The sequence below is a fragment of the Nerophis ophidion genome, linkage group LG20, assembly GCF_033978795.1.
Source record: "Nerophis ophidion isolate RoL-2023_Sa linkage group LG20, RoL_Noph_v1.0, whole genome shotgun sequence".
Taxonomy (NCBI): domain Eukaryota; kingdom Metazoa; phylum Chordata; class Actinopteri; order Syngnathiformes; family Syngnathidae; genus Nerophis; species Nerophis ophidion.
Genome location: NC_084630.1, coordinates 18,636,369 through 18,647,764, shown reverse-complemented (window position 1 = coordinate 18,647,764; position 11,396 = coordinate 18,636,369). Strand labels below are relative to the sequence as shown.

General features: G+C 42.1%; 1 protein-coding gene across 1 annotated transcript in view; it reads right to left on the bottom strand.

The window, feature by feature from the left end:
* The window catches only part of LOC133538821 (FERM and PDZ domain-containing protein 1), a 161,517-nt gene that overhangs the window by 8,528 nt on the left and 141,593 nt on the right, over window positions 1-11,396 (bottom strand). The window contains exons 14-15 of the mRNA XM_061880636.1: window positions 7,106-7,238; window positions 2,777-4,042 (exon numbers count right to left, since the gene is read on the bottom strand). Coding sequence (XP_061736620.1) covers window positions 2,777-4,042; window positions 7,106-7,238 — 1,399 coding nt within the window. The remainder of the gene's footprint in view (window positions 1-2,776; window positions 4,043-7,105; window positions 7,239-11,396) is intronic.

Sequence of the window (11,396 nt, the reverse complement as noted above, 5' to 3'; positions counted from 1 at the left end):
GCCAATCAACCTAAACCCGGGCGCATGTCTTTGGAGGTGAGGGAACCCACGCAGTCACGGGGAGAACATGCAAACTCCACACAGACGGATCCCGATGCCAGCATCGAACCCAAAACCTTTGTATTGTGAGGATGTTTGGTACAATTCGAAATTGCTAGCCGTTTAAGCTCTAAAAAAAAAAAACAGGAATAAGACAGCCAGACAGTGTGTGGTGAAAGACAGGAATATGTAGCTCTCTGATTAGTGCTGAAGAGCAGGTGAGCGACCGGAACACTAATCAGAGGCAGGTGAAACTGCTTAGCAGAAGGAATTAAATGAGTAAACGACGTAACTTGTTGCATAGGAGCAAATAAGTCGGCGTGTCACAAAATTCAGGAATATGAAGCTCTCTGATTAGTGCCCAGGAGCAGGTGAGCGTCCGGAACACTAATCAGAGGCGGGTGAAACTGATTAGCATAAGGAATTAAATGAGCAGACAACGTAACTTGTTGCATAGAAGCAAATAAGACAGCATTTGGTGAAAGACAGGAATATGTAGCTCTCTGATTCGTGCCCAGGAGCAGGGAAGCGTCCAGAACATTAATCAGAGGCAGGTGAAACTGCTTCGCATAAGGAATTAAATGAGTAGATGACGTAACTCGTTGCATAGAAGCAAATAAAACAGCCAGACAGTGTGTGGCGAAAGAAAATAACATGTAGCTCTCTGATTAGTGCACAGGAGCAGGTGACCGTCCGGAACACTAATCAGAGGCAGATGAAACTAATCAGCACCCATGGAAACCAAAACACAAAACCAGGGGAGCTGCAAACAGAACTGAGGTAGTCAAAGTAACAGAAAAAAACATGAGCCGGGCAACGGATGATAACAGGAGTCTTCAGTTGTGCCCGTAAAGCCATCTAAAAACAATACTGCCTGCATATTAGCCAATCATTAGCGACATTGTTATTATAAGCGGGAAATTGGCCAGCTTTGATATTCAACTTAGTCCTGGAGATCACAAGAAAGACATGAAAAGATGCTTGTTTGCACCCAATTTTTGGATGTTTTTTAGAGCGCCGGATCAAATTCCATTACTTTTAAATGAAGAAAATTAAAGAAAAAAGTGCAGTTCCCCTTTAAGATACTTTCACCCCTCAGTTCTTAGGGAGGATATGCTCAGCTATCTGAAGTGAAAAACATTGTAAGGTCTCACTTTGGACACCTGAACTAGAAAACCCAAAACCAGTGAAGTTGGCGCGTTGTGTAAATAGAAACAGAAATCAATGATTTGCAAATCCTTTTCAACTTATATTTAATTGAATCGACTGCAAAGACAATATATTTAATGTTCGAACTGAGAAACACGTGCAGAATGTGGCTTGGTATTGTTTTGCTGACATAAGCAGGGGCGTCCATGAAAAATACGTTGCTTGGATGGCAACATATGTTGCTTCAAAACCTGTATGTACCTTTTTTTAGCAATAATGGTGCCTTCACAGATGTGTAAGTTACCCTTGCCTTGGGCACTAATACACCCCCATACCATCACAGATGCTGGCTTTTAAACTGTGCACCTATAACAGTCCGGATGGTTATTTTCCTCTTTGGTCCGGAGGACACGGCGTCCACCATTTAAAATGTGGACTTGTCAGACCACAGAACACTTTTCCACTTTGCATCAGTCCATCTTATATGAGCTCAGGCCCAGCTTAGCCGGCGACATTTCTGGGTGTTGTTGATGAATGGCTTTCACTCTGCTTAGTAGAGTTTTAACTTGCACTTACAAATGTAGCGACGAACTGTAGTTACTGACAGTGGTTTTCTAAAGTGTTCCTAAGCCCATGTGGTGATATTCTTTACACACTGATGTTGCTTTTTGATGCAGTACCGCCTGAGAGATCAAAGATCACGGGTGTTCAATGTTTCCGCTTACGAGCAAAAATACTTTATAGGGGGAATTCTCCAGATTCTCTGAACCTTTTGATAATATTACGGACCGTAGATGGTGAAATACCTCAATTCCTTGCAATAGCTGGTTTAGAAATGTTGTTCTTAAACCGTTTGCTCACACATTTGTTCACAAAGTAGTTACCCTCGCCCCATCCTTGTGTGTGAATGACTGAGCATTTCATGGACGCTGCTTTGATACCCAATCATGGCACCCACCTGTTCCCAATTAGCCTGTTCACCTGTGGGATGTTCCGAATTAGTGTTTGATGAGCATTCCTCAACTATCTTTACAAACATGTTGCAGGCATCAAATTCCAAATGAGCTAATATTTGCAAAAAAATTACTAAGTTTTCCAGTTCGAACATTAAGTATATTGTGTATTCAATTGAATATAGGTTGAAAATAATTTGCAAATCATTGTATTCTGTTTGTTTTTACCGTTTACACACCGTGGCAACTTAAGTTAAAGTTAAGTTAAGTTAAAGTACCAATGATTGTCACACACACTAGGTGTGGTGAAATTTGTCCTCTGAATCTGACCCATCCCCTTGATCACCCACTGGGAGGTGAGGGGAGCATTGGGCCCAGAATCATTTTGGTGATTTAACCCCCAATTCCAACCCTTGATGCTGAGTTCCAAGCAGGGAGGTAATGGATCCCATTTTTGGAGTCTTTCGTATGACTCGGCTGGGGTTTGAACTCACAACCTACAGATCTTAGGGCAGACACTCTAACCACTAGGCCACTGAGTAGGTGGCCTAGTGGTTACAGTGTATAGTTTTTCTAGTGTAACTTCACTGGTTTTGGGTTTTTGTACTTTGAATACTTTACTCTAGTAGTATCACCTGTAGGCACTGCCCCAGAGGTTGGATTTTCAGGTGAGGTGAGGCGATCCCTGGCATCAAAGAACTCCTCATCGGAGCTACTACTGTCTTCAAAGCCAGGTGGTGGCAGAAGAATGGTAAGGGGTTGCAGTCGACCTGCTTCAGCTTGATCTCCCTCCATTTTATCTCCTCTCCGAGTGTCAGTCACAGGTTGGGAAAGTTTGCAAGCACTGTCAGGGGTGATGTTGGAGCAGAGTTTGTAGTAACAGCGTGCGTCGCTTTGGTCAAAGTTAAACACAAAGTCAGAGTTGGAGGAGGCGGATGTCAAGGAAGGTGAATGTGGGTCTTGCTGAAAACTACGGTTTCCTCCTTCACATATTCTTCTCAAAGCCTCATCCATGTTGTCAGTCAGCATATTTGTCCTCTTCATGTTCTCCTGTTCGTCCTCGCTTGCCTCAGGAGGACTCGGGAGAAGGTCTGCAATGCGCGATAGCTCAGCGAAACAGATGGTGCCATTGTCTGAGAAGGAACTGGTTGAGTAACTGGTACGGTGACCGTCAGAAAAAGGGGAGACAGGTTGAAGGGGTCGGGGTTCAACTCCGTTGTCAGAAGTTGGGCTGCGTCCGTCATTATCGCTACTGTAAGACGTCAAGCCAAGAAGACGATGGAAGTGAGCTGGAGGAGGAACAAGTGGGTGATCCTCAGAGTAGGTCTGAGTGTAAGGGTGAAGCTCAAGAGATGAAGATGTCTGGGCATGACTTGGTGTTGAACCACTGGGATGGATGGAGGAAGACGAACATGGAATCAAGTTGTCTTCCTCCAGTAAGTCAAAGGAGTCACTGGAAGGGCTGGTGATGACACAGGAGTCTGACAGAGACGCTTGGTCCTCAGTAACTGCACTTTCTGTCTTGGATTCTCGTGCCTCATATTGGAGTTTCCCACAATCTTTACTTGTCGCATCGATCTGTATACGTCCACAATTCTGGGCTTTTGTCTCCAGCTTGAGCTGTTTGTCTTCTTCCTTGCACTCTTTCATTCTATCATTCAGATCCATTTCTGTGTCAGCGTTGTTTAGCGTTTTTTGTCTCTTGTCTTCACAGACGTTGTTTCTGTTTTCCCTGTCTGATTTGTTTTTCCGGACGTTCTTTACCGGCCTGTGCCTTCCCTCCCTATCCGCCGAGGATCTGACACGTGGACGTTTTCCGTCACGAGGCAAGCGGGTGACAAGCGGCTCCATGTCTAAGTCGGATGAGTTGTCAGAGTCACTGCAACAACGCGACACATAGCCTGTGAACAGAGATGTCCATGAAAACATGACTTTTGAGTATGTTTTTATTGAAAAAGACAGCATTACTAATGGCAACTGTATGTGTGACAGTAGTGAGATGTATACAGGTACTGTACATCTAAAAAAATTAGAATACCATGTAGGGTTGTACGGTATATCGGTACTAGTATAGTAGTACCGCAATACTTATTCGGTACTGTACCGCCTCTGAAAAGTACCGGTATGCCACCCCCCGGGCTCCCGTCCTGTCAGTGCTGGTTTACAAGCGGACGAGCATGTTCAGCACACACACACACGGAGTACTTAGAAACAGCGACAGTGTGTAGACGGAAAAGGGAGAACGGACGCATTTTGGCTTAAAAACTAAAGGTAAAGGTGAAGTTATAACACTGAAACTCCCTCAGGAAGAGGTGCTTTAAGACATGGGTAATCCTCGCCTCATGCCGACAAATGAAGTAAGTTTCTTACAAATATCATCCCTGCTGGAAGAGGAATCACTAAACATGCTTCACTACACACCTTAGCTCACTGTCAAAATGTAAATAAACACCATTGGTGGATCTACACCTAACATCTACTGTAATGATACCAAGTACAGGAGCGTATCTAGTCGATATTTTTTGGCATAACAACATCTTCTTTCGTTTTTTTTATTTATTTATATTATGTTTGTAAACTCAGGAAATACATCCCTGGACACATGAGGACTATGAATATGACCAATGTATGATCCTGTAACTACATGGTATCGGATTGATACCCAAATGTGTGGTATCATCCGAAATTAATGTAAAGTATCAAACAACAGAAGAATAAGTGATCATTTCATTTGAACAGAAGTGTAGATAGAACATGTTGAAAGAGAAAGTAAGCAGATGTTAACAGTAAATGTGGTTTGTCACACTTATCATTAAGCCATGTACCAATAACATTGCTTGGAGGTGGGCAAGCTCAACCAAACGTATTACTTACATTAGGCGCACCGGGTTTTGAGAAAAAATCTGGAAAATACGGCTCCATAAAAATATAGAGAAGCTGCTGCTGGTGTGCCCAAAGAGTTTCAGTTTGTTTAGTGTCTTGACTACAAACTGGATGATTGAGCATTACCCTTGCTCACTTGGTCTTATGCCTACAGTTTATGTATGATTGATTGATTGAAACTTTTATTAGTAGATTGCACAGTACAGTACATAATCCGTACAATTGACAACTAAATGGTAACACCCGAATAAGTTTTTCAATTTGTTTAAGTCGGGGTCCACGTTTATACATTCATTCTGTCACTCGTAGACGTCTGTGTGAAGCATACATAATAATAACACTTCCTAGTGTTTAACAAATGGAAAAGAAACCCACAGAAGAATCTGCAGAAGTCCTCTCTCCAAGGTAACGCTGTCATTTCCATTACCGTATTTTTCAGATTATAAATCGCAGTTTTTTTCATAGTATGGCAGAGGGTGCGATTTATGTGTGAAATTATTAACACATTACCGTAAAATATCAAATAATATTATTTATCTCGTTCGCGGAAGAGACGAAGAAAATGACATTAATCATCACACACACGTCAACCAATAAGAATTCGCCGGGTGAGGGTCATGGGATGCTAACTGCTCTATGCTACTGCCGTAGCTATTAAAATGGATCATTTCAACGTTGGCGGTAACTTATAAAAACTGAGAAGGGCAGAACAAAAATGGCACCGAAAAGGAAATCATGTACTGCAGATTACAAGCTGGACGTAGAGAAATATGCAGCAGAAAACGACAAGAGTTGCCAGAGTTGTTTAGAAGCGACATCGAGGAAGAAGATTTCATGGGATTTATCGATTAGGAGTGAGAGATTGTTTGGTAAAGGTATAGCATGTTCTATATGTTATAGTTATTTGAATGACTCTTACCATAATATGTTACGTTAACCTTCTCAGTTGGTTATTGATGCCTCATATAACGTACACTTATTCAGCCTGTTGTTCACTATTCTTTATTTATTTTAAATTGCCTTTCAAATGTCTATTCTTGGTGTTGCATTTTATCAAATACATTTCCCAAAATAATGCAACTTATACTCCAGTGCGACCTACATATGTTTTTTTCCTTCTTTATTATGCATTTTCGGCAGGTGAGACGTACTGTATACACCGGAGCGACTTATAATCCGAAAAATACGGTACTTCATTAAACAGTAGTTGTTTGGGGTACAGTGTATTATATTGAATTTCAAACAATATTTCTTGCAGGTGCAAGTTGACTGGTAGATATTGACTGGAGTATTGGCTTTACAACGGTTAATGAATGGAACTTATGTGGAATTTAGGGTTCGGTTGTGGTTAGTCTGGTATGTAACAGAGTAAGTCCAAAAGTTATGGGTGAAAATTGATAAAACTTTAAGGAAATGCCACTGAGGGGGAAGGTGTGGTCAGCACGCCTGAAGGAACAAAGGTCACCGCCTCTGTCCATGGTGCTTAGGATGAGCACCATCGGATGGGGGAGGAGCATGCGCTGACGGCGGGACACAGCTGACAGGTGATTGGATTTCACAGGTGGTACGTGTTAGTCTAATCATCTGTTGTCTTTAACAGTAAGCGGCCGAGAGCAGGGGAGAAGAGACAATACGGACGTGATTGATAAGTCACGTTCTACCGGAGAAAGACCCTTGACAAACAAAAAATCTACGCACAATAAAACTTTGTTAAAACTGCACGCTTGGCTCCTGTGCCGTGTCTACAGTGGAACTGCTCGGAAGCAACTTCTACAGCCACAAATGGAATAAAGAACATATTTTGCGTGTTGATTTGGATAACCTTCTGGATTCAGGATTTTCAAAATCATTTATTTGTATTTGGAGATAAGGTTTAGTGGACGTCAAAGCCGTCCGAGTGCTTCTTTAGGTATCATATGAATTGTTTTTCGCTTTCTTCCACAATGTTCATCGTGTAAAATCGTCATGACAACCTGTGTGGCCACTTTTGCCGTTTCCTTTTAGCGATTGCTGTCAGCAGGTTTGACTGTATTCAATTTTTTTTTTTTGTAGATGTACCTGTGTAACATTGTTTTGTGTACCTTCTTCGACAGACACTTTGTGCTTCATCCAGGGGAAAATGTTGACAGTGGGGTCGACAAACACTCGGCAGTACCCTGCTATCAAGCAGGACATATCCTTGGCTGCCACTGTCTCGAGTAGTAGTGTGATGGGCTGTCAGCACAGGAGAGATGGTGAGAAAAGAGAAATTAATAGCACACGGTCAATTATAAACTGTACGCATATTTCTTTCAACTACAAGAAATGGGATGTCACGTCCGGCTACCGTGTGGTGGTCAAGCTAGCTCTGTTTTCAATGGGTACTAGGCGCCATTGAGCCTTTCTCCAAGAGGAATGACTAATGATCTATTGCTAAGGATGGATTCTATTGCGTCATCCATGTTGCTGCTTCTTTATTTTAGCGCTGCTTTCGATACCGTCGATGGTAATATTTTATTAGAGCATATCAAAACATGCATTGGTATGTTAGACTTAGCCTTGTCTTGGTTTAATTCTTGTCTTACTGACAGGATGCAGTGCGTCTCCCATGACAATGTGACCTCGGACTATGTTAAGGTAACGTGTGGAGTTCCCCAGGGTTTGGTTCTTGGCCCCGCACTCTTCAGCATCTACATGCTGCTGCTAGGTAACATCTTACGTAAATTTGGTGTTAGCTTTCACTGTTATGCTGATGACAGCCAACTCTACATGCCCCTAAAGCTGACCAACACGCCGGATTGTAGTCAGCTGGAGGCATGTCTTAAAGAAATTAAACATTGGATGTACGCCAAATTTTTGCAACTCAACGCTAAGAAAACGGAAATGATGATAATCGGTCCTGCTCGACACCGACCTCTATTTAATAATACCACCTTAACATTTGTCAACCAAACAATTACACAAGACGACTCGGTAAAGAAACTGGGTTTTATCGTCGACCCAACTCTCTCCTTTGAGTCACACATTAAAAGTGTTACTAAAACGGCCTTCTTTCATCGCCATAATATCGCTAAAATTTATTTCATTTTGTCCACTAGCGACGCTGTGATATTTATTCATACGGTCGTTACGTCTCGTCTCGATTACTGAAATGTATTACTTTTAGGTCTCCCTATGTCTAGCATTAAAAGATTACAGTTGGTACAAAATGCAGCTGCTAGACTTTTGACAAGAACAAGACAGTTTGGTCACATTAGGCCTATACTGTATTTACAGTACCTTTATATACCTATATACATATATACCTATATATATATATATATATATATATATATATATATATATATATATACCTATACTGGCTCACCTGCACTGGCTTCCTGTGCACTTAAGATGTGACTAAGGTTTTACTACTTACGTATAAAATACTACACGGTCTTGCTCCATCCTATCTTGCTGATTGTATTGTACCATATGTCCCGGCAAGAAATCTGCGTTCAAAGAACTCAGGCTTATTAGTGATTCCCACAGCCCCACAAAAATCTGCGGGCTATAGAACTGAGGAAACTAATTGTTGAAGCTTTGAAAGTTGAGTTCTTTCCCGTTCTTGTTTTATGTAGAGCTTCAGCTGTTCAACAGTCCGGGGTCTCTACTGTCGTATTTTACGCTTCATAATGCGCCACACATTTTTGATGGGAGACAGGTCTGGACTGCAGGCGGGCCAGGAAAGTACCCGCGACAACAGTCTGGAGGGTTCGCTTCCCCTTTGGTCCGGATGACACGATGTCAAATATTTCCAAAAACAATTTGAAATGTAGATCCGTCAGACTACAGAACACTTTCCCACTTTGCATCCGTCCATTTTAGATGATCTTGGGCCCAGATAAGCCGGCGGCGTTTCTGGATGTTGTTGATAAATGGCTTTCGGTTTGCATAGTAGAGCTTTAACTTGCACTTACAGATGTAGCGACGAACTGTATTTAGTGACAGTGGTTTTCAAATATGCTGTCTTTGTAGCATATTCAATTGAGTATGGGTTGAAAATGATTTGCAAATCATTGTATTCCGTTTATATTTACATCTAACACAATTTCCCAACTCATATTGAAACAGGGTTTGTAATTTAAATACTCAGATGAAATACTACTTACTTTTTAAAAACCTGTTTACTTTCAATGCCAGTGAGAATTTGAGGCATGAGACCCACTACAGTTATATTTATATGATAATTATTATTCTGTGACTGTAAATTGTTTGCTTTTTGTCTTAGAGTTTTAACTTGCACTTACAGATGTAGCGACGAACTGTATTTAGTGACAGTGGTTTTCTGAGGTGTTCCTGAGCCCATGTGGTGATATCCTTTAGAGATTGATATCAGTTTTTGATACAGTGTCGTCTGAGGGATTGAAGGTCACGTTCATTCAATGTTGGTTTCCGGCCATGACGCTTACGTGGAGGGATTTCTCCAGATTCTCTGAACCTTTTGATGATATTATGGACCGTAGATGTTGAAATCCCTAAATTTGTTGCAATTGCACTTTGAGAAACGTTGTTCTTAAACTGTTTGACTATTTGCTCAAGCAGTTGTGGACAAAGGTGTGTACCTCGCCCCATCCTTTCTTGTGAAAGACTGAGCATTTCCTGGGAAGCTGCTTTTATACCCAATCATGACACCCACCTGTTCCCAATTAGCCTGCACACCTGTGGGATGTTCCAAATAAGTGTTTGATGAGCATTCCTCAACTTGCTCAGTAGTTATTGCCACCTTTCTCAACTTCTTTGTCACGTGTTGCTTGCATCATATTCTCAAGGTAATGATTATTTAAAAAAAATAAAAAGTTTATCAGTTTGAACATCAAATATGTTGTCTTTGTAGCATATTCAACTGAATATGTGTTGAAAAGGATTCACAAATCATTGTATTCTATTTATATTTCCCAAATCATATGGAAACGGGGTTTGTAGCAGGAGGCAGTCATGCGTGGATAGTTAATCCTCGATCACTGAGGAACAAGCGAGGCAGGCATAAATAGCCGCCTGATTGGCAACTGCAACCAGGTGTGCCAGGCTGCCAATCAGGGACAGGTGAGGGAAACGATCGCTCTGGGAGAAAAGCAGGAAACAAACACCGAACAAGGAACCGCCACCAGAAGTGAAGTGACAGATCCTCAAAAGACACTCCTGAATAATCCGAAGTAATTCACAATCCACACAATATTTGTTTTCAATAATAATCGAAGTTGTGTAGTGTATTATCATAACATCCTGGGAAAAAACAAACTGGTAAAATCTCAAATCAAAGGCCCAAAGGTATTAAGACAGGTGTTCTCAAACATGCGGCCCGCGGGCCAATTGCGACGCTTGACAGCGTCATACTTGCCAATTTTCCCGGGAGAGCCCTAAATTTCAGGGCACCGATTCTCTCGAAGCCCCTGTCAATTTTTACCAGATCAACAACATTCAGGGAGTGCCATAAAGGCACTGCCTTTAGCGGCCCCTACATCCTGAACTGACAGCGTGCAAGCCCGGTTGTATGTTGCATCTGGCCATGTGAGACGCACGTGTGTTATTGCAAGATATATTTGATCAACAGCTACACATGTCACACTAAGGGTGGCCGTAAAAAAAAACTTTTAACACCGTTACAAATATGTGCCAGACTGTGAACCCACAACAAACAAGAATGACAAACACATTTCGGGAGAACATCCACATCGTAACACAACATAAACACACCAGAACAGTTACCCAGAATTCCATGCAGACCTAACTCTTCTTAGGCTACATACCCCACACACTAGCGATGCGCGGATAGGCAAGTATATCATCCGCATCACCAAAGTCTTCATCCACCCACCGAACCAACATTTTATCAGGACCGTACCCGCCCGCCAACCGCCCGCTGAAATACATCGGACGTTGTCCGCCTTTACCACTCACAGAGCTATTTAAACCTGTTTCACAGAGTAATGACGATAATTGGAGCCGCTAACCTTCCCACGACTACTCAATTGCGTTCATCCTGTTGAAAAAAACATGGGCGTGCTGTGAGGTCATTACCTAAGGCACCTTAAACAACATGTACGTACCGATTGTTGGTCCGGCAACATGCTGTGTGCAACTTCCGAAATTACACGTTCAAGATTGAAAGGCATACTGGGTGACACAAAGTACACTGATGGTTGTGATATAAACAACTTTAACACTTACTAATATGCGCCACGCTGTGAAGCCACACCCAACAAGATTGACAAACACATTTCGGGAGAACATCCTCACAATAACACAACATAAACGCAACACAACAAATACCCATAATCCTTTGATTTTACACCCCCGCTCCCCCAACCCCGCCCACCTTACCGACGCATGGGGGGGGGTTACTGCTAGCAG